The sequence below is a fragment of the Lolium perenne genome, chromosome 4, assembly GCF_019359855.2.
Source record: "Lolium perenne isolate Kyuss_39 chromosome 4, Kyuss_2.0, whole genome shotgun sequence".
NCBI classification, from domain to species: domain Eukaryota; kingdom Viridiplantae; phylum Streptophyta; class Magnoliopsida; order Poales; family Poaceae; genus Lolium; species Lolium perenne.
This window is the reverse complement of record NC_067247.2, coordinates 83,504,422-83,527,406: the sequence shown is the minus strand read 5'-3', so window position 1 is coordinate 83,527,406 and position 22,985 is coordinate 83,504,422. Positions and strand designations below refer to the sequence as shown.

At 47.0% G+C, this 22,985-nt stretch overlaps 1 protein-coding gene across 1 annotated transcript; it reads left to right on the top strand.

Annotated features, from left to right (window-relative positions):
* The first annotated feature begins 1,594 nt into the window (after nucleotides 1–1,594).
* On the top strand, nucleotides 1,595–3,525 carry LOC127293150 (probable ascorbate-specific transmembrane electron transporter 2). The gene is made up of 3 exons (XM_051322716.2): nucleotides 1,595–1,997; nucleotides 2,204–2,252; nucleotides 2,868–3,525. The coding sequence occupies exons 1-3, from the start codon at nucleotides 1,824–1,826 to the stop codon at nucleotides 3,332–3,334; spliced, it is 690 nt and encodes a 229-aa protein (XP_051178676.1). The 5' UTR covers nucleotides 1,595–1,823; the 3' UTR covers nucleotides 3,335–3,525.
* Nucleotides 3,526–22,985: the final 19,460 nt, after the last annotated feature.

Below are 22,985 nucleotides of genomic sequence, written 5' to 3'. Positions count from 1 at the left end.
AAGAAACTCCATACCGATGGATTACTTGAATCACTTGACTTTGAGTCACTTGATAGATGCGAAGCATGTCTGATGGGAAAAATGACTAAGACTCCATTCTCTGGTATGATGGAGCGAGCTACTGACTTATTGGAAATCATACATGCAAAATGACTAAGACTCCAGGCATGCGAAGACCTAGTTAGTATTGCTCTCTCAAAGCCGCACTATCCACAAAACTGCAAGGGCATGTACAATAGTAATATGTTAGTCGTTGATAACACCTACAACCTAAGATTTCAGATGAGTTGGAGGAAAGAGGGAGAGGAGAGAGAATGGGCTTGTATGTAATTTTGCAGGCAGTTGAATTGCATGAATCCTATCTTCCCGTTTTTGGCGCAAGTGTCAGTAATCTTAGCCATTTTCCCTTCCTACCCTTGGTGGACTCAGGTGGCGATTCTGTTGAGGTGCTTATATTACTTGAAAAGAATGGCCTATTGTAGATGATGTGCGTCATGTGAAAAAACGGCATCGAGTAGTTGACGTCGACCAAATGGTTCTGATATAGTTAAACTTCCTACGTTTGGTCCATATTTGGCTGAAGTTTTTGACAAGGTTCACATTAACCGATTAGAGCCGTGTTATTTTCTTGTGTGGTCTATTTTTGAACCTTCAATTTTTTTAAAGGGTTTTTGAACCTTTAAATGTATATACAGGGCTAGCAAACCGCAAAGGTTAAGCTGGTAGTTATGGCCCGGTCCACTAAGACCTCTGGACCTTCTTCATATAACATCGATGCTTTCCGCGATTCCTATTCACCGCTTATTGCGGGAGCCAACTGGCGCTCCGCTCAGGAAGGTGAAGGTTGGGCCGGCCCATTAGCACGGCAGTTTGTTTTTGTTCAGGTTTCTGTCTATGTTTTTTCTCAGTTTTTGATGGTTTTTTGTCGGTTTTCAGTGGTTTTGCATGTCAAATTGTCCTAAACTTCTTTTTTGAAGAAATTGAACATTTTAGAATTTGAACATTTTTTTAATTTGAACATTTTTTGAGTCTGAACATTTTTTTGTTTTGAACAATTTTTTTGAAGAAGTTTCAATTTCAACATTTATTGTGTTTCATTTTTTTCCAAACATTGAACATTTTTAAATATGAAAATTTTGATTTTGGACCATTTTTTATTTATAATTTTTTTAGTTCAAACTTTTGAAATTTGAAATTTGTTCAATTTGAAAATTGTTCGTTTATAAAAATCGTTCGATTTTGAATTTTGTTCTTGAAATTTGTTCAATTTTGAAAATTATTCGTTTTTAGAAATCGTTCGATTTTGAAATTTGTTCGGTTTGAACTTTGTTTTGTTTTTTTATTTTATTCAGATTTTAAACCAAAATAGACTCAGGTTGGGTTGTCATGTAGACTAAGAGAGAATAAAGACAGACTAAATGGGCCTGGCCCAGTGGGATTCGCTTGAGCGGAGCTGTTCCTCGCTCCCGCTTAAAGCGGTGAGTAGGCGCTCCCGATGCTTTCCGCTGACGCTTATGGCCGAGAAGGGAGTATTGTATCCTTCGGCAATTCGGCATTCTCTAGGATTATTACTTGCTTCCCTAGCAGTGCAAAGCCATCACATCACATATTACAGCGGGAGATGCCTTGCTTAAACACGCCCGCCCACCTCGCCGATATACCAAACCCAAGCCCCTCGATCAGGTGTAACGTCCGATTCCCCGGGAGGAGCAGTGGGCGTTAAAATCCAGCCCCGGCGCGCCCATGCAGAACAAGCCAAGCATATTCAGTAATCTATCTCGCCGGCGATCACAGCTAAGCTAAGGGAGCTATCTGCTGCGGCCATGGCGATCGGGGGTATCATCGGGAGCCACCAGCGGCACTCCGTTGTGGCCTCGCGGGTGGCCATGTTCGCGCACCTCCTCTTCCTCGTCACCGCCGTCCTCATGCTCGTCTGGCTCCTGCGCTTCCGCGGCGGCATCAACATACAGTCCGAAGACCCAGACCAGATCTTCAACGTACGTATATATAGACTGATGAATATGAATATGCGTAGTTCCCTTCCTTGATCTCTCTGCTCTTGTTTTTACCAGAATAGATTATGGTTCTATGATCACATTTGCATACGTTCATGCCAGTAATTTAGCTTACATAAACAGTTATGTTAACTGAACTGTCCCTTTTTGCGCTCATGATGCTGAATTCTACTCTGTGTAAAATGCAGGTTCATCCCTTCGTGATGTCCTGGGGTTTCATTCTTCTTATTGGAGAAGGTACGTCCAATGCAGACTACCCTGAATTATCACCATCTTACCAAATACCAACTCCCAAACACTGTAAGCTTTTGCTTTTAGGAAGAATCTTAGATAAGGTTTAGTGGACATATGTTAGTGTACATTTTAGCGAAACATCACAACAGAACCATTAATTGCCAGAAGCACCTGAAGATATAGTAGTAGTTGCTGTTTTTGAAGAAACAATAGTAGCAGTTGCTTCTGCTGTTGACATGGACATAATTCGCTGCTGTTGGCGATAACGAGAAGTTGTCAGTGTGCCACCACGCTACATTTTGGACCCAGATTGGTACATAGTAGGGAGCTTTGTAGATGTTTGGTGGCTGCAAAAGCACTGGACCAGCCTCATTCTGAAGTGCCAATCAATGTGTTGGGTGGGCGTCCATAGCAAAGGTCGCCTCGGATGTTGCCGATAATGACACAGCGTGGATTGCTACGTTTTCCTGCCAAGTTTTCAGCCTGTGAGGTGTAAATGATTCATTTTTAACTTGAAAATTACAGTGGGGCGTATGATTGATTTATGAAATTAAAGTGCGATTCAGATAGCATTATGAGAACCTATGAAATCGATATGTAAAATTTGACATTTTGCAGCCATACTGGTGTACACGACGGTCCCGATGAACCACCGGGCGCAGAAGATGGTGCACATGCTGGTCCACATGGTGGCCTTCATCCTGGGCGTCTTCGGCGTCTACGCGGCGTTCAAGTTCCACAACGCGGCCGTGGCGCCGGACCTAGTCAGCCTCCACTCCTGGATCGGCATCGGCGCCATCTCCCTCTTCGCCCTGCAGTGGCTCATCGGCTTCGCCGTCTTCTGGATGCCCGGAACGCACGAGCACACCCGCGCATCCGCGGCGCCCTTGCACGTCGCCGGAGGGCTGGCCGTCTTCCTCCTGGCCGTCTGCGCCGCGCAGACGGGGCTCGTCCAGAAGGGCGCCAGCGCCACGCCCGGCGGCACCGAGGCCAACCTCATCAACGTCACCGGCGTCTTCATCCTCCTCTACGGGGCCACCGTCGCGGCCACCGTCGTGCTGCGCATGGCCACGCGGCACGTCTAGGCAGCTCTCGGTCGATCCGTCACCGGCGTCTGTACATTTGTAATTTGTTTGATTGGTTGGGCTCGTTTCACCATTTGTACGAGGCTCATGTAAAGCGAGTTTGGGTAGTTTTGCGTCGTGTGTATACATTGTGTGTCTTCGGCCATTTCTCCAATATTTCCAAGGGATTTGCTAGATAACAGTCGACTAATGATCTCGTGTCAAGAGGCGGTGTGATTCCAAGTTTCCAACACAAAACCTCTTGTTGGAAGTCTTGCGTGTGCGACCAACAAACCAGCAGTTTTCGTGTGCTCTCTTTTTGGTCGACGAAACGTACGTACAGGCTGTAGGCTCGAAGCTATCTTGCATTTTTTTTCTTCGTTTTTCGTGTAAATTTTTCATTTTGTTTTCCTGATTTTCATTTTCCTCGTTTTCATTTCTATTATTCTTTCTCCTTGTTCATTTTTCTCAAGAAATATGCAGCTAGCACATTATTTTGCTTTACATATGTTCTTTTATTTTTTTGAATATTCTTGATTACAAACCATCTCCCGTTGCACTTCTTTGAAAGTGATACGAGTTGTGTTTTTTCAAATATCTGTCCAACTAGCTTTTTTTGTCTCGTATATTTTATATTTTATTTCTTTTGCATTATTTATGTATTTTCAAACCACTCGCACTTTTCAATCGTAAGTGAATTATGATTTTGTCAAGAAATGTGCAACTACCCCTATCTTTGAAAATGTAACATGTATTATATGTATGAGTTGCACTTTTCTCAAAAAAAAATGCAACAAACACATTTTTTTTATATATATCTTCTTGTCACATTCTTGAATTCAAAGCACTTGTGCTTTTCCCAATCAAAAATTTGCGCGCTTCTCAAGAAATGTGCAACATCGAATATTTTTAATATATTAAAAATACCGGACACAGGTCACAGTTATATCAAGAAATGTGCAACTAGCAACATTTTGATGGAGAATTTCATACCATGACACTCAAGTTGATTATAATTATTCCTTTGTTAACAGTACAAACTATGGAAATTTAACTTTGGCGATGAAAGAGAGAGATGGGGCATGACCCTCTCTAGCCTCCACATACCTCCAACCTCATAGTGATATGGAGGTGAAAATTCCTCCGCATGGGGGTTAGGTTCAATGCAAACCTCTTACTTATCTAGACATGCCCCAAATGTTATTGCAGATCAAAGTGTATTTTATCTTTAGCAAGCCTTGAACAAACCCAAAGTCTAAGACATTTTCCCTCAATGGGAATAAATTCAAAGTGTATGTATCCCTATGGATCAAATAATTGCCACATCAACAAACTTTATTGAGGTCATTTAAATACAAAATCATAACCACCTTTGCCTAAGATGCGGTCCATACTATGTCGTTTGTGGCTATGTGTATCGATGGTGAATTGCATCGCATGTGACTCTGATTGATGAATATATTTAGGTACTACAAATTCCTCATTGTCATATAAAAAAGTAGGCAAATATGATAATTTAGCTATGTTAACGACGAGAGGTGTGTGTGTGTGGAGGGAGGGGGCAAGGGCCCTCCCTTGACTCAACATCACTGGCGGAGCTATGTTAGAGACAAACTAGGCCATGGCCTGCCCAAGATTTTTCTAAGAAAAAGCTATAAGCCTACAAGAACAGGGGCAAGCAGTGGAGATAGAGCGACCCAATAGATAGTAGCGCTGCTAGTGCCATGGGGGGAAGGGACTCGCCAGAAGCACACTCCAGGTCACCAGTCGGTAGTCCCCAGCCAGGCAACATTGCGCTAGCAGCAGCATCCAGCCACCGAATTGACCCCCCCCTACTCATCTCTAATCGCAATGTCCTGGTAGTTTTCTTTCTTTCCCCAATTTCTTAGTTAGCAATTTGATAGACGTATATGTTTTCTGTTGATTTTTTAACCAATGAGAATAATATAGTACCGAATAATTTCTAGTAGATGGTATGATTTTGAATTAAAGAAATCTCATTTAGCCTAGCCTACCCATCGTTTATTTTGAAGCTCCCCCACCGCTCAACATAGGTTAATGGGTGCAGAAAACTTAAGAGTAAACATAGTAGACATTACTAAGGAGAGCAGATGGATAGATGACACTACACACTCACATCATTGGATTTCAGAAGAGAGCCCCTTTATTAACGGTTACATAGAGATAAAATGGAACTAAATTCACCAGCTTAATCAATGTATTTTGGTCAATGTCTATAAGGCTAGCCATAGTGCTAGTATCATAGCTAGTATCATGCATCCTAACCCCACCAAAAATGCTGATGTGGCAGATAATTATGGATGAGAGAGGAGATTAGAGTATCATAAGTAGATACTGTATCATAGCGCACATCACGAGAAAAGTTAGTATCAAATAAATCTTGTACACAAATTTGTATTGGGATCCTACAAATCAATTAATATAGCAAAACTATGATACTAATCTATGATACTATGTATTATGGATCTAATATCATAGAAAAGTATCATATACATGATATACTACTGTATGATACTACCCACTATGGCCAGCCTAAAAGAGGTTGTGCCTACTTAAAATATTGCCATTAATGCCAACCTACCAAAGTGGGATATTGCCTAAATTATTTTCGTATTTTTCTTAATGAAACATATTTCAGGTTCTGCACGTGGTCGGAAACCATATTTAGAGATTATTTATTCATCACTACCTATATTGTTAAATTTTAAAGGACATAGGCATTTATCAATTCATATAAGGTATATGTGCCTAAATACACCAACAATTACTGTTATTTAAGAAAACAGCTTGTGAGCATGAGTGCAAAGGAATTTAAGAAGCTTAGTCTTAGAATATTTCCTACAATATGTAGTTGGATGGTTAGAAGGGTAGTGGTACCTCAACTCACTAAAGGTTAGACCACAGGCTCAGCGCTTTGATGTGTCATAGAAGGCGGAATATTTTTTCAGTTAGAGGCGACGTTCTCGTCGATAACGAGGCGCCCGTCCGACTTCATCAATCTCGAGGTGTGTGTTTATACGTATTTATGAGCATTTGTACTGTGTTTAAGTGTTTTAATAAATTATGCCAAATAACTTCAACGCTAAACGAGCTGGGTCGTATAGCCGTGGTCGCTGGACCAACTTCCGCGCATGGCCCATGGCTGACCGAATCTCAAAGCAGTGCAGAACGCTGAAGGCAGAACGCAGAAGCTTAGCAATGAACCGCGTCGCGGAATCATGAGCGCCCCGACAGCTCAAATCCGGTGATGCAAAAACCGGCGCTCAACCCAGCTGCTCTTCCCCGCTGTCCACGGACCGGCGGACCGAGCACCTTCCTCAACGCCTAGGATCGCGCCACCGCTGCCGTACTGGCAACCGTCCTCGTCGCACCCACCCATTGCATCGCTAGCAGGACGGCCACCCTCGACAGCGCTGGCGGACCGCTCTCATGTGCCTTGCCCTCGTCCGCCTTCTGGAAAGGAAAATCTTCCAGGAAGGGGAAAATTCAGGAATAGACCAATCTGAGATCTGATGATAACTGCTTCAGAATTTCCTAATCAATTATGCGTTCGTGTTGCTTTGAGATTCGTTCAGCCACGTGTTGTGTGTGGGAGTTAGTCCAGCGACCTGTGCTGTACGATCCAGGTTGTATAAGATGGTTTTCCCTCTAGTCACAAAACTCAATCAACCGGTGTGAAAATAGAAGTTCAAAATCTTTTGGACCAAGAAGCCGTACATCATGGCGTTTCCTCCGCCTCCGGTACATCAGAAAGCTCTACCGGACGATCCAACAGCCATGCAAAAAGATATGAAAGAAATTCTAGGTGTACATACGAACATTCTATGTCCAGGCACAATGTCTCACAAAAATGACATTTTTGGGATTTGTGGAAAATAAATAATTTCCGGTGCTTTAAAATAGCTTATCATGAGTTCTTTTAATATTTTTACATAGCTCACAAAATTCATTTTTGAAAAAATTGTGTGCGGACATAGCATGTCCGGATGTACATTTAGGATTTTTTTCAGATAATTTAAATATTTTAAAATACATTTAGAATGCATTTTTCATAATAGGTGTCCTGAGTGCATATGCTCCCTCCACCCAAACGAACATATTTTTAATTGTCAAAAAATTCTAACAAATTTGTATGCATGTATTTCTTGAAAATTTATGTGCATTCGTAATGGCAAAAAAATGATTTTTTTGTGATCGATGTCAAAAAGACAAAACATGTCTCATAAAAGCCTTACTTGAAACTTTGAATTCTTAACAAATTTGGTTAGTGAAGGAAATTTGATTTTTGAAGAAATTCAGTTCGTGATTTTTTTGAATCTGAGAAAAAACTGAATTTGAGCAAATTTGGTTTCTGAGCAAATTTTGAATTTGAGAAAATTTGGTTCCTTAGAAAAATTTGAATTTGAGCAATTTTGGTTTCTGTGCAAATTTTGAAACGGAGCAAAATTTAAATTTGATTTTTTTTCGAAAACGGGAAATAAATCCCGAAGCAAACTGAGAAAAGAAAGAGCCAGAATCAAATAAACCTGAAGAAAACCGATAAAAACCACACCAGATACGCGAACAGCGAAAAAACCAAAAAAGAACAAGCAGTAATGTGCCCGGCCCAAAATCACCAGCCACGCGTGCGGAGCGTATTAAGGCGCGTTGCTGGGCGGAAAATAGGATTTTCCCAATGGACCAGCCCGTAATAAGATCGGTTGAAGTCAAAATGGGCCGGCCCGTAACAGGCTGGAGACAAAGTAACCTTGACTGTCAACAGAAGATCTGAGTTTGGAGAGGTTGTTTTCAAGTTTGAAGGTAGAAAATCAAATGCCGAGGCTGATAATTTAGCTCGCTTTGCTTTATCTTTAGAACAGGGGCGCCACTTGTGGCTTCTTCAGCACCATGATACTTTGTTGATTCCTGGAACTTTAAACGTCGAATAAGTGTGGAAGTTATTCGAAAATAAAAAGAAAAAAAACCTTGATTGTCAACAGAAGTTCCCGATCGATCTCTGAACGAAGACACATTTCACGAAGCAGGAGCACCCACGAGCCACGACCAGAGCTCCAAGATACAGCAAAGGGGCGTCCGTGCGCCAAATCGTAAAAGGCCAGCCCAGCAAGATGATGGCAAATGTATGAAAACCACGAAGAGAGTAAGAAAGTGCGCGCTGACTTTGCAACAGAGATGATGGAGCATCCTTCTCCCATCCACACAATGGTTGAGGCACCAGCCAGCCTGATTCGAGGCGGAAAAGTGTTTCTCCGGAAGATCACCGACAGGAAAGAGGCTCCGGTGACAAAGCGGGGCACCACCAGGATTCATCTATGGCGTGGCGGCGCAGCGCACCATCGATCGAACATTTCGCTCGACTCTCTGCTGCGGGTGGTATCACCGGCCGGTTCCTGCAACCTCCATGAAATTCGCCGTGCAACTGTGGACTATGGTGTGTCTCCAATCGCTTCCTCTAAACTGATTCCAGATAAAGCGCCGCCGAGTGATGGCGTTTTTGGGACGCATCTGTCACTAGCCGCGTCATCCAAATAAGTCCCGAAACATGTTAATAATGCAAAATATCAAGTGTTTTATTTAAATTTGATTACATTTGTAACTTTGAATGAGAAACAGCTAGGTGATTGCCCCTAGCCTACTTGCCGTCTCTCGAAGCGCTTGACGGTCGTACCCCATGTTGCCTCCCTCCCTCTTCCGCTTCTCCGTCGCCGCCGCCCGCCGCTCCCGCCGCTGCACGGTCGCCAGAGCGTGGTGGGCCGCCGCGTCCACTAGGAGCCGCTGCTGCAGCGCCTCGTTGGCGTCATCCTCGGCCTTCTTCAACGTCTCGAAGGACGCAAGGATGGAGCTCTGCTCCGCCGCCTTCTCCTCCGGGTCAGGCCCTCTCCAGTCGTCATCGTCCGACTCCTCCGTCACGGCCGCCGCCTCCCGCCGCTGCTGCTCCTCCGCATTGAAGGCCGTTGAAAGTGCATGGAGCCCCCATGTGTGGTTTTGGTAATTAATGACAATCCCTATGGACTAATGTTTGCATTGAGTTATATTTGTAGGAGTTGTCCATAGGCAATTCTTGAACCATTTGTTGGCTTCAAGGTTGCAATAAGAAGAAATTGATGAAGGATATCAAGTGTCAAGTATGTCTTGAAGATGAAGATGAAGTGAGCCCTCAAGTGACTTCAAGACATCAATATGATGAAGAATGAAGTGCAAGTTCAAGATGAGCCATCTCGAAGAGATCCTTTGCTTGAATCTTGCCATCCATATGATGATCATGGATATGTGAAGATGCGCCGAAGAAGAAGCTCTCCCATGGTGGATTATGGGGGAGCAATCCACATGGTGGTCATGGTTAAGTGAAGATGCGCCGAAGAAGAAGCTCTCCCATGGTGGTTTATGGGGGAGCAATCTACAAGACTTCGTCAAGCAAGCACAAGCAAGAAAGGCGTTCCATCTTGTTGAGGTCAAGATCGTCGTCATCAAGCTCAAGTGGAATGCGCAAGTATAAGGTTTGCTCTTGATCGGGTTTCTTTCTCACCAGTCTCATAGTGTAGTTGGAGACCGGTTTATAGTTTAGTTGCCGTACTATCAAGAGGGCTCTCTAGTGAGTAACTCGATCGTATCGTTCGGAGAGAGCTCAAACCTTTGCATCCTTGCATCATCTTTCTTGGTTGTTATTTGGACCTTATCCATGTGATGTTTTAGAGCTTGTGCTTATTCTCATGACAAGCTCTAGTTCATCGAAAACGGATTCCGCATAGATCACTTGTTGCATTTTCAAGTTTGATTCATCATCTTTCTTGGTTGTTATTTGGATCTTATCCATGTGATGATTTAGAGCTTGTGCTTATTCTCATGACAAGCTCTAGTTCATCAAGAATGGTTTTTGCACGGGTAACTTGTTGCATTTTCGAGATTGGAGGTTTTACCGGTATGTCTTTTTTAGATAGGTCAAACCTTTCATCATTTGTTTCTATCCTCCCTTGTTGGACTATGATGGTTTCCTGCATGATCTTGTAGAGCTTGTTCCTAGCTTCAAAACAAGCCCAAGATCATCAAATCGGAGTCCGGATGCTAAAGTTATGCCCGTTTTAGTTTTGGTGTTTCTGCAGTTTTGCCAGGCCGGATTTTTCAGAAATATCCGGGGCGGATTATCCGGGCCGGATATTTCGGAAATATCCGCCCCCGAAATCGATTAAGGACCGGAAGAAAAGCAGCTACGGACAGGGCCGGATTTTTACCTGGTTTTGTCCCTGAGGCCGGATAATCCGGCCCCCGGATAATCCGGCCCTTACTTAGGCCGGATTATCCGGTCCTGGTTTTGCCCAACGGCTCGATTTTCTTGGGGGGTATAAATACCCCCCTTCTTCCTCCTTGGGCTGCAGCTTCTCTCACTCTCTCTCTCCTCCATTGTTGAACTAGAGAAGCTTGCTCTATCTCTCAATCCCTCCATGATTCTTGCCCCCATTTGAGGGAAAAGAGAGAGGAGATCTAGATCTACATTTCAACCAATCAAATCCATCTCTTTGTGAGTGGAACTCTCTAGATCTTGATCTTGGTGTTCTTTGTGAATTCCTTTGTTCTTCCTCTCTTATTCCCCCAATAGCTTTTGTAGCTTTGTTGGAATTTGAGAGAGAAGGACTTGAGCATCTTTGTGGTGTTCTTGCCATTGCATTTGGTGCATCGGTTTGAGTTCTCCACGGTGATTCGTGGTGGTGAAAGCAAGAAGGTTGTTACTCTTGGGTTCTTGGAACCCTAGACGGATTCTAGGCCTTTGTGGCGGTTTGTTGGGAGCCTCCAATTAAGTTGTGGATGTGTGCCCCAATCTTTGTGTAAGGCCCGGTTTCCGCCTCGAAGGAAATCCCTTAGTGGAACCGTGACCTAGGCCTTTGTGGCGAGGGTCACCGGAGATTTAGGTGAGGCGCCTTCGTGGCGTTCGGTGTGTGGTGTGAGTACCGCATCTTGGGGTGAGGCCTTTGTGGCGTTGGTGTGCATCGAGCAACCACACCTCAAGGTGAGCCTCTTGTGGCATTCGGGAGCACTAAGCCACCGCACCTCTCCAACGGAGATTAGCACTCGCAAGAGTGTGAACTTCGGGATAAATCATCGTCTCCCGCGTGTCTCGGTTATCTCTATACCCGAGCTCTTTACTTATGCACTTTATCTTGTGATAGCCATCGTGCTTGAAGTTATATATATCTTGCTATCACATACTTGCTTGTATTGCTTAGCATAAGTTGTTGGTGCACATAGGTGAACCTTTGCTTAGAATAAGTTGTTGGTGCACATAGGTGAACCATAGTATATAGGCTTTGGGCTTGACAAAGTAAACGCTAGTTTTATTCCGCATTTGTTAAGCCCATCTCGTAAAAGTTTTAAACCGCCTATTCACCCCCCCTCTAGGCGACATCCGTATCCTTTCAGCCGTGTGATCCGCCTCCTCCTCGGTAGCCTCCCGTTGTGTGTGGCCATGAACTGCTCGTTCATCGTTGCGAGCTCCGGGTCCTCCATGTCGTCAGCCTCGTCGTCGTCGTAGTTGAACTAAAACATGGGAGGTGAAGGTGGAGGCGGGGGCTTATCACATTACGTATGTGGTGGCTAGGTGGCAAGGCATGGTGTCGTGGAGGCGGAGGGATGGATTGCTGGCGGCTGTGGTGGCGATGGAGAGCGACGGCGGTCTTTTATAGCCCGTGGCGGTATGGGAACATATCGGGAGACAGCGCGGGAATGCGAACGGTGACGACGCGTGGAGGTGGCGCAGCGTCGACGGGACGTCTCGCTTGCACCACCCTAGAAACCCTCGTCGCCATATAAGACGAAGCTGCAGCGCTGCATGCTTCCGCGTCACTTGCGAACCGGGGCCACCACTTCTGACACGGGTTTTCGTTCAGTCTGACCCATGAAGCATCCATGTGTAGGGGGGATAGACACGGGAGGCCGGACACCATATTGGATCGCGCTGGGCTGAAAAAAGCTCTAGAACACGTGGCCGGAGACGGTAAAACGTCTGACGACTCCTGAATCACTTTGGGGGATTATCGTGACTAGAGATGCTACGAACCTGTAGAGAGAGAACAAGAAAACAAGTTGTGCGATCTTGGTAGAGGCGATGTCATACATGTCCGGGTGCGTGTTTGGTTAATGTAGTTAATTTGGTTCGGTAAATACTATTTTTTAGTAATTAAGATTTTAATACTTTGGTAAATACGGTTTCGTATAAAAATACGATTCAGTTTTGGTAATAACAATATATATTCGGTTCGGTTTCAGTAATAGAAAAATTAACCAAAGTTAACGTGAATTTCTAAATAACACATGTTTTTTGTGAACATATATTTTCTTTATGTATTTATGAAGACCAAACTATTTTATTTATGTTACATGAGAAAGAAATGATAAATAATGAAAATGCAGCGAAAATAAAGATTGCAACACTATTTGGGACTTGAAGTCTTGAACTGACAATTGTCCATAAATATATGTATACTAACACATCTATACCACCACATTAGACTATCTTTGTTAGTACAATATGCACTTATAAACAACATATAAGATTAACGCCAATTTGTGATGGGCCTGGAAAGCAAAATTCTTTGTTGGGATGGGCTATTCCGTTTTCGGCTACCCGCGGGTTTTCCAGTTTTTAACTGAATTAGCTGAAGTGTATATGGTTAGCACTTTTCCTAACTGAAACCTAACCATAAAACCATAAAAAGTGAGAATTCAATTTGGTTAAGGTTTTTTTGTTTGGTTTTCGGTTTGAGTTCAGTCATGTGCAGTCGCACATATATGGCACTGAATCACTTGATTTTACGCAAGAAGACAACAACATTGGATTCTGTGTTTCAGGCATAGCTTGATCTGACAATCGATCCCGTACATTCCTACCCACTTCTGTTCATCGGCCGTAAGAGCATCTCCACTCGTCCCCCCGAGGAGGCCCCCGGCGAGCGTTTTTTCCATCCGGACGGCGAAATTCGGCCCAGTCGCGCCCCCGGTTCCTCGTTTTCGTCCGGATTTGGGCCTAAATTCATCCGGCGATCCCACGCCCCCCCCGGCCCCCCGGGGAGCTCTCGGGGACTCCGGACGAGTGAAAAGCGGGGAAGGGCCCGATCTGTCGGTGACTCGACGCACGAACCCCACCGCCACGTCGCTCAAAATCTCCCCCACCCCTCGTATCTCTCTCGCCGCCGGCACCACCCCGCCGGCTTGTTGCCCAGATTGCGCCGCCACTCCTTCCCCACCTGCCTATATTCCGCCGTGTTTGGACGACGGCCTATCTGGCTGCTCTTCCGCCGGCCTGTTTTCCGGCCTGCTTGCTCGTCGTCGCTCGCGGCTCGGGTTGCCTCGACCACGCCCGTCAGGTGTTCGTCCATTTGCCTCGCCGGCCATGGACTCGGACGAAGAGGAGGAGCAGATGTTCATCGAGCTTATGCAAGAAGAGATGGCAGCAGCCGCCCAAGACGACGAGCACATGATGATCCTTGGTTGCTTGGCAAGCATGTACGCCGGACTGGCAACTCGTCGGCGTGGTGGGTCGGCACGAGGTCGCCGGAAGTGCAAGCCGAGACAGCGAATGGAGGGCTACTGCATGTTGTACGCCGACTACTTCGCCGACAATCCATTGCACGGTGAGATTGTTTTCCGGCGTCGTTTCAGGATGAGCAGAAAGCTATTTCTGCAAATTGTGTATGCCATCCGCCACTTTGATCCCTACTTCAGATGCAAGGCGGATTGCACTGGTTTGGTTGGATTTTCGTCACTGCAGAAGTGCACAGTGGCTATGAGGATGCTGGCGTATGGAGCTCCCGGTGATACTGCAGATGACTATCTTCGGATGGCGGAGTCCACCGCCCTTGATTGTTTCTACCGGTTCCTCTGGCTGAGCAAGAAGCACCATATGAGAGAGAGGGTCCTCTTGCACAGCCTAATCACCAGGTGCCTCCATCATGGGCCGCCTTCATTGCTATGCGCCAGGAGATTCGAGACTCTACAATGCACCAGCTGCTGCAAGATGATCTGGTGGAGCACATATGGAGGCTCCGAGGCAACGCCAACGCCGACGCCAACTAGTCTGTCTTAATTTGTTTGAAAAATTGTGAAATTTGTGTGCTTCATTTGTTTCAGCACTTGTTAAACATTGTACTGTTATCGCCGAAATTGTTTCAGCAATTTTCGTCCTCTTGTTTGCCGAACTTGTTAAATTTTATGTTGAATTTGTTTGAAATATGTCAAATGGTCGAGGTTGGGGGTTTCCTGCCGGGGGGACGGCTGGAACTTCGGCGCTCCCCACGCCAAATCTTCATCCAATCCGGACGAAAATTTCGCCGGATTTGGGCGTGGGGAGCGCCAACGAGTGGGGATGCTCTAACATCTGACTGACTGAAACGAAAACAATGCTACTACACTGAATGATCTGATGCTGGTGCTGCTAGCACAGTCTAGCAAATGCAGGGGGCAATAATTGTCCTACTACCTGCCAACAACCACACTGTTAGCAGGTCTAAACCTTAACAAGGACATGACTATCAAATCACCACAAAAACCACTCACCAAAATCGTTTCTGTTCTTGAGAAGGAGATCAAGGATGGCCCCGCTTGCGCCCTTCGATCATGGCACCGATTATTGGCTACCTTGGCACCCGCATACTCACGCCATGTTCCTTGCAATATTGACCCGATGCATGACGAGTAAATTCCAAAATCATAAAATTAGGGTGACAAATTCGTTAAACCACCTTCATTTCACGAAATTACCAAAGTCCACTGGTATTGCGTTGGTTCGTTACAATGCTGTTGATTGTCAATTTTAGGCGTGTTAGATAATGGATCTTACTCTCACTGATGATGCGGCAGAAAATTTGACGATCGAGAACGACCAAGGTTGTTCTGTCAGCTCATCTCTCCTCTCTTTTTCAGTTTTTTTTTTCATGTTTCTCCCTAAGTCCTCGTACCTACATGTCAACGTTGTAGCCCACCATCGCCCCTCTCCACCCCCATCTTCGTCCCTGAGGAATGTCGTCGCCCTCTACCTCCGTCCCCGGCAGCTAGCGTCGCCCCTCCTCACCCCAGCCCGCGTCCCGCCAGTGCCGCCGCTGACCCTTACCCGTCGTTGTCCTCGTCGGCTAATAACGCCGACCAAACCCCGTTGAGCCCACCACCACTTTGCACCTGCTCACCGATGGAATCGGCCCTCTCCTTCGTCTTCGGCCTATGCCCTCCATTGCCACCTGCTTAGCCATCCGGACGAGCACATGCCCGCCTATTGCCATTGGCCCGGCCCCGCCTCCATGGGCTGTTCTAGCCTTGTCTGTAGTTGGCAGAACATCGTGGCCGCCGAGCTGTGGCGCACGAGCGGGGGTGGGCGCCAAAGAGCTCCGCCATGGCAGGCACGGGCGAGGTCCACAAGGGGAAGATGCGGGCGAGCTCGGGATGGGCGCATGCGAGGCAGGAAAGCACAGGGCGGGCATATGCGAGGCGGTAAAGCTTGGGCGCGGACGATCTCGAGGTAGGTAGCGTGGCGAGGCATGCTGACATGCGGTCGATACCGATGCACGTCCCCAGGTGGCGAGTTGAGCGTGCATGTGGGCGATCCACGTCGACGCCTGGTGCTACGTGGACGCGCATCCACGCTCGGATTTGGTAACGCCACGTAGAAACCAAATGTTGCGAAAAATTAACATAACAAAATAGCAAAAAAAAAAGCAGAAATAAGCTAACAACTATGACCCACCGAAAAATTGCAAAAAGCCCCAACATTTAGGCCTATCTTTACTATTAAATCTGGATCCGTTGTTCCTACCTGTAGGTCGTCGGACGTTGCACCGCTCACGCTCGATCGATGGACTTGGAGAAAGGGACCGAACGCAACGCTACTAAGCCCAGTCCACAAGAAACCAAACAGCCCAGCCAAATCGAAAAGCCCGGCAGAGTTCACAAGGAAACGACAGACCCCTGGAGACCGAGACGCGATCGTGCCATAGAAGCTGCAGAACAAACATGGGGTGCTGTACGCCGACCTGGTCGGCGCGGACCAGGCGCCGCACACCCCCAGGCGGGTTGTTGGGCCGGCCCAACAATCCCACTTCTTTTTTCTTTGTTTTTTTGCTTTTTCGTTTTTTCTGTTTATTTTTCTTTTTAGTTTTCAAAAGCTGATTCTTTTTAGACCGAAGGCCGACCAAAGGGGAAGGTGGAGTCCATTGTGGACTCCACCACCATAGCCGGCCATAGGGGAAGGAAAGGGAGGAGTCCCACTTCCCCTAGGTTTCACCCATATGGAAGGTTTTTGAGTTGGACTCTTATTCGGATTTTGGGCAAACCCTTGGGGGTTCCACCTATATAAAGAGATGGAGAGGGAGAGGGCTGGCCACCTCTTGAGCCGCACCACTAAAGGGCACCCAAGGCCGGCGCCCAAGTGCCCCCTCTCCCAAACCCTAGCCTCTCCCCTCCTCCATCTTCTCTTGCGGTGCTTACGGCGAAGCGCTGCCGGAGATCTCCACCACCACCATCACCACGCCGTCGTGCTGGCGGGATTTCGAGGAGGATCTACTACATCCGCTGCCCGCTGGAATGGGCAGAAGGACGTCGTGATCAACACCGTACGTGTGATCGAGTGCGGAGGTGCTTCCCGATTGTGGCACCGTCAAGATCTTCTACGCGCTTTTGAAAGCGATAAGTGATCGACTACATCCACCACGAGATTTATCTGGTTAACGCTTAGCGATCTTCAAGGGTATGTTGATCTTCACCTCGTTGCTACCATCTACTAGATTAGATCTTGACTTGTTATTCGTTCTTGCGGTAGGAATTTTTTTTTCTATGCTATGAATCCTTACATCTCTTTTAAGCAGAGGCCGCCTCTTCACGACACGTCACCCAACTCATCCCCATAGGTTCGCACAATCTATGCGGCGCGGCTCCCCTGCTAGCCACAACCGTTGTCGGAGAAGACACTCTGCCACGACCATCACTGGAGAATACGCCCGTGCCAGCACCACGTTGCCGCTCACTTCCAACTCTGGTAGCAGTCGTTTGCAGCTCCCGCACTGGCCGCTTGTAGCATGGTCACACACTTATGGTCACTGGCCGCTTGCAGCATGGCCATGCACTGTTGGTCGTTTGCAGCTTAGGTGGTACCGGTCAATTGTAGCTCCAACGGTAGACGCTTTCAACAGCCCCTACTGTTGGCACTTGCAGCTTAGGTGGTCGCCCTTCGCAGTTTTGGTGCTCGGACGCATGCAGCTCCTACTGTTGGCACTTTGCAGCTCCGGTGGTTGTACTTCGCAGCTCCGGTGTAGGCGGTTGCAGCTCCGCGGTGGTCGCTTGTAGCTTGGGAGTGACTCGAAAACCTCTTTTTACAGGCAATGACATCTACCGGAGTGACGTCAGCAATGACATCAATCATGTGTTGACAAATTCTTTCACAAAATTATGAAAAACATAATTGAAATATAAGTGAAACACGAATATTTTTATGAAAACCGTAGTGACGTCAGCAATGGTGTCATCAGTTTCACTTTTTGTCACACTATTTCACAATATTTTTCATGTATCACTTTAGTAGTTTAGTTTCATAAAAGTTTAATTTGTGTTTCAATTATTAGTTTTATATTAAACAAATATAAAAAGCCTACCAATCTCAAAGCAGAGAGTGGACGGTAGATGTGAGTATGTGACACCGGTAGGTACCATTGCCTTTAAATTCGCTGTGTTCGGGAGTGACTTGCAACAGCTCGCCGGGGTTGTAGCAGCTTGATGGCCCATAGCGGCGGTGGTTTGAAGCACGATGCAGCAGTGGCGCCTGGCAGTGCAAGTTGAAGAAGGTCATGCGGGTGCTAAAGAAGGCTGGAGGTTGGTGGCGCTGCTCGCGCGGAGGGAAGACGTGCGCAGCGAAAGTAGTGGAGAGATCCTCCTGACCTCCTCCGGGAGAGTTGGAGCATTTTCCATACGGGTATGCAACAATCAAGTTCGCAGACTCGCTAAGTTTGCTAATCTAGGCATGGCGAGACCTTAATAGAACGTTAACACCTGAATTAGGCACTCGATTCCGCACATAGCAGAAGCACCCACGATCACACGAGACAAACACAAAGAGGCGTCAGTGCGCCGAGTCGTGAAAGATGATGGCAAATGTAAAAAACCAAAAAGAGAGATAGAAAGAACGCGCTGACTTGGCAACACGTGGTCTTTCCCCTTTCCACTATCGTGCTAGCACCAGCCGGCCGGCTCGATCGATGACCTGCAGATGCGTAATTGGAGGCAGAGGAAGGCGTATCTTGGTAAAGTGTTTCTCCGGAAGATCACCGACATGAAAGGGCCTCGCTGACGCAGTGGCGGCGCAGCGCACCATCGATCCATACCAGGCCACATTTCGCTCTACTCTCTACTTCTGTGAGTGGTATCACTGGCCGGTTCCTGCAACGTCTCCATGAAATTCTTAGCAACTGAAGACTATGGTGTGTCTGAATCTTCACGGTGGGAGAACAGGCCGGAAGAAAAAAAAGTTCAGAGATCATGGCTGATGCGATGCCATACATGAAACGGGTATCACTTGATTTTAGGCACGATGACGACGTCTTCCTTGTGCTGCGAGCTGTAGCTCGAGGCCTCGAGCTCACCATGGATCCCATACACGACATTCCTACCCCGTTTTATTCATCCGCCGTAAACGTCAGTCTGACTGAAAGGAAAACGATGCTGCTACTCTGAATGATGGAAGCGAGCAACAGAGACGCGTGCGGTGCGCGATCGGATGTCGGCGATGCTACCGGGCAGTCTAGCACATGCAGCTACCAATGGTTGTACTACCTGCCAACAACCACACTGTTAGCAGGTCTAAACCTTAACAACATGACATGACTACCAATTCTCGACTACTAGACAAATAACAATCGCCACACAAAAAAAGAACACGCCAAAATCGTTTCTGTTCGTGGGCAAAGGGAAAGGAGACTGAAGATGGCCCCGCACCCTTCGATGATGCCATCGATATTTGGCTACCTTCGTGGGAAACACTGGTGCCTGGTGCCATGTTCCTCGCAGTATTGCTCGATTCCATTGTGGGATATCGTCATGTTTTGTCTCGCTTAGAACATCTCTAGTAGTGTTGGTAAATCTGCGAACCAAAAACGTGCAGTTCGGTTTCCCGAATTATACGGTTCATCGATTTTAGTCGAGGCGCAGAATAGAAACCGAAAATGCGAACTGAAAACAAAAATCAAACGTCGCGGGAAATATTTTGGCGAAGAACACGCGAAATGGAACGAATTCGATGCTCCGATCGAGCTACATTCATACATAATTTACATATTATAGCCAAAAAAGAACTAATCCTATGCATCGTCTTTAATCTGACCAAAAATTGGCCTCGGGATAGTCTTTTTTTTCGAGAGTACGCCGAAGGCGTACCTTATCTTTATAGAAGGCAGAATTTTGAATACAAGAAAACTACAACTCGCCCCGGGATAGTCACCGAGGCCTCTACGTGCGGCGGAGGATGAAGCGGATGCGGCGGAAGAAGAAGGAGCCTAGACGACGACGATGGCGGCAACCTCAAACAACGTCGCCTTTGCGGAGTTCCCGCATGTGAGGGGAAGCGCCGGCGCGCCGTCGTCTTCATCGTCGCTGTCGGGGCGCGGCGGAAGCGTCGGCGGCGGGCTGCACGAGCTGCCGAACGGGACCTCGCCGTCCCCATCGCGCGCGCAAAGAACGTGCGTCGACCTGCGCGCCACCCTGCACGACCACTTGCGCGCCGCCCGCTTGCGCCCACCCTCGGAGCGCGTCCACTTCGCGCGGTCCGCCTTCGATCGCAACACTGGCGGACGAGGCGGCGAGCCTCCGCCGCCGATTTGACCGCCTCCCCTACCGCATCGTCGTGCACGCGCCATTGCGAACGGAGGGGAGGTCGCGGCGGAGTGGCTGAGGCGACGAATCGGCCAGAATTCCTCGCCGGAGGGCGAGGGTTTTCGCGGCGGAGGAGCGTGTGCAACGGAGGGGATTAGGGTTTTGGAACCCTACTCCACTCCGCGGCCTGTATATATAAGGGGCGAGCCTCGTGTTTCTCGGGCCCCTGAGAAACTTTTATAGGCGGGGCCACCGATTCGGGCTCTATTCTACGATGAATTCGGCCCGAACCCGTAAACCCGCCGGAAAAGTTCAGTTCCGGAGGTATTTACGGGTTCTATTAGAGTTGCTCTTACATTCTCCAACGATGAACCTGGAGACATGTATTTCTCTTCTGATTTCATCAGCCAAATCATAAGTGGTTTGTTGGATGGATCAATGGCAGGAACCACTCTCCCAGTTCCGCTCCCGAGTTATGGAAAATTTTCGTGGCTCATTTTCATCCGCGATTCGTCCTCTTCCAATCGATACTAGCAGGAAGACCAAGGCCTTAACTTTCCCGCGTGCAGCTCCCCTGCTCGGGAGGTGGCGGCTAGCGGCGGTGTCCCTAGGTTGAGGATAGTTCTGGTGGCGGCACGCTGTCCAAGATAGTGCATCTTTGGTTGGTGACGTGGCGTTGGCGCGACTGCTTGGCCGCGGGGTGGCACGGTGGCTGGTGGCGGATCCATCTCGGACCAGATTTGGGCCCTTTGAGCCCCATTTGGGTCAGAGCAGGTCAGGCTTAGGCTTGATTGTGCCATCTCTAGCGACCTAAGGAGCAGTTCGAGCTAGGGGTAGCGGAGACGGCACGCGCCTACTGCAGTGCGATGGCGGGAGCTTCACGAGCCTGATATGGGCTCAGATGGGCCTGCGGGACCTAGTTTTATCCTGATGGTGCGTCCAGTGTTACCACCAATTATGGTGGAGGTTGTTCCCTCCCACGTGGGCGCTGTTCAGCCGCTCCTTATTCTCGAATGTTTCTTCTCAATACCGCCGGTCTCACAACGTTGGCCACGGTGAGACAGCGTTGGCGATTGGAAGATGATGAGCGCAGATTGCACACCGTTGCGGAACCCCAAGAGGAAGGTATGATGAGCACAATAGCAAGTTTTCCCTCAGTAAAAAACCAAGGTTTAATCGATCAGTAGGAGAAAGGCGTGACTTCTGAAAGTGTTGCTAGCTGACTTGTGGCAGGGCGCACTACCGCGTCAGCAACAACATGGAACCTGCACACAACATAACCAAAATAGTTTGCCCCAACTTACGGTGAGGTTGTCAATCTCACCGATTTTGCTGAAAACAAAAGATTAACCGTATAGTGTGGAAAGAGATGTTTCATTGCAGTGGAATTAAAAGAGAACTTTGCTTGCAGTAAGTAAACAGAGCATGATGATTTTATCAGTGTAAAAGAAAGGATCGGGGTCCACAGTTCACTAGAGGCGTCTCTCCATAAAAAAAATAACATGTTGGATGAACAAATTACAGCCGGCAATTGACAGAATAAAGTTCATACATGACAAGATGATTATTATGAGATTCGTTTGGGCATTACAACATAATACATAGGCCGTGATCCAACTATGTCTATGACTAATAATCTGAAGGAGATATGCCCAAGAGGCAATAATAAAAGTGGTTATTATATATCTTTATGTTTATGATAAATGTTTATATACCATGCTATAATTGTATTAACCGAAACATTGATACATGTGTGATATGTAAACAACAAAGAGTCCCTAGTATGCCTCTTAACTAGCTTGTTGATTAATGGATGATTAGTTTCATAATCATGAACATTGGATGTTATTAATAACAAGGTTATATCATTGTATGAATGATGTAATGGACACACCCAATTAAGCGTAGCATAAGATCACGTCATTAAGTTATTTGCTATAAGCTTTCGATACATAGTTACCTAGTCCTTATGACCATGAGATCATATAAATCACTTATACCGGAAACGTACTTTGATTACATCAAACGCCACTGCGTAAATGGGTGGTTATAAAGGTGGGATTAAGTATCCGGAAAGTATGAGTTGAGGCATATGGATCAACAGTGGGATTTGTCCATCCCGATGACGGATAGATATACTCTGGGCCCTCTCGGTGGAATGTCGTCTAATGTCTTGCAAGCATATGAATAAAGTTCATAAGAGACCACATACCACGGTACGAGTAAAGAGTACTTGTCAGGAGACGAGGTTGAACAAGGTATAGAGGGATACCGATGATCAAACCTTGGACAAGTAAAATATCGCGTGACAAAGGGAATTGGTATCGTATGTGAATGGTTCATTCGATCACTAAAGTCATCGCTGAATATGTGGGAGCTATTATGGATCTCCAGATCCCGCTATTGGTTATTGGTCGGAGAGAGTACTCAACCATGTCCGCATAGTTCCCGAACCGTAGGGTGACACACTTAAGGTTTGATGTTGAAATGGTAGAACTTGAATATGGAATGGAGTTCGAAGATTTGTTCGAAGTCCCGGATGGGATCCCGGACATCACGAGGAGTTCCGGAATGGTCCGGAGAATAAGATTCATATATAGGAAGTCATTTTATAAGATTTAAAATGATCCGGAAGGTTCTACGGAAGGTTCTAGAAGGTTCTAGAAAAGTCCGGAAGAAATCACTAAGGAAGGCGGAGTCCCGGAGGGACTCCACCTCCCATGGCCGGCCAACCCTAGGAGGGGGGAGTCCACCTTGAGCTCCCCAAGGTGGCCGGCCAACCCCCCACATGGAAGGGGGGAATCCCACCCCAAGTGGG

What these genes read in the sequence shown, in the direction of transcription:
- LOC127293150 (XM_051322716.2), top strand. Translation starts at nt 1,824, where the DNA reads ATGGCGATCGGGGGTATCATCGGGAGCCACCAGCGGCACTCCGTTGTG. An exon ending in ACCCAGACCAGATCTTCAAC is followed by an intron (nt 1,998 to 2,203) that starts GTACGTATATAT and finishes TGTAAAATGCAG; the next exon opens with GTTCATCCCTTCGTGATGTC. An exon ending in CATTCTTCTTATTGGAGAAG is followed by an intron (nt 2,253 to 2,867) that starts GTACGTCCAATG and finishes GACATTTTGCAG; the next exon opens with CCATACTGGTGTACACGACG.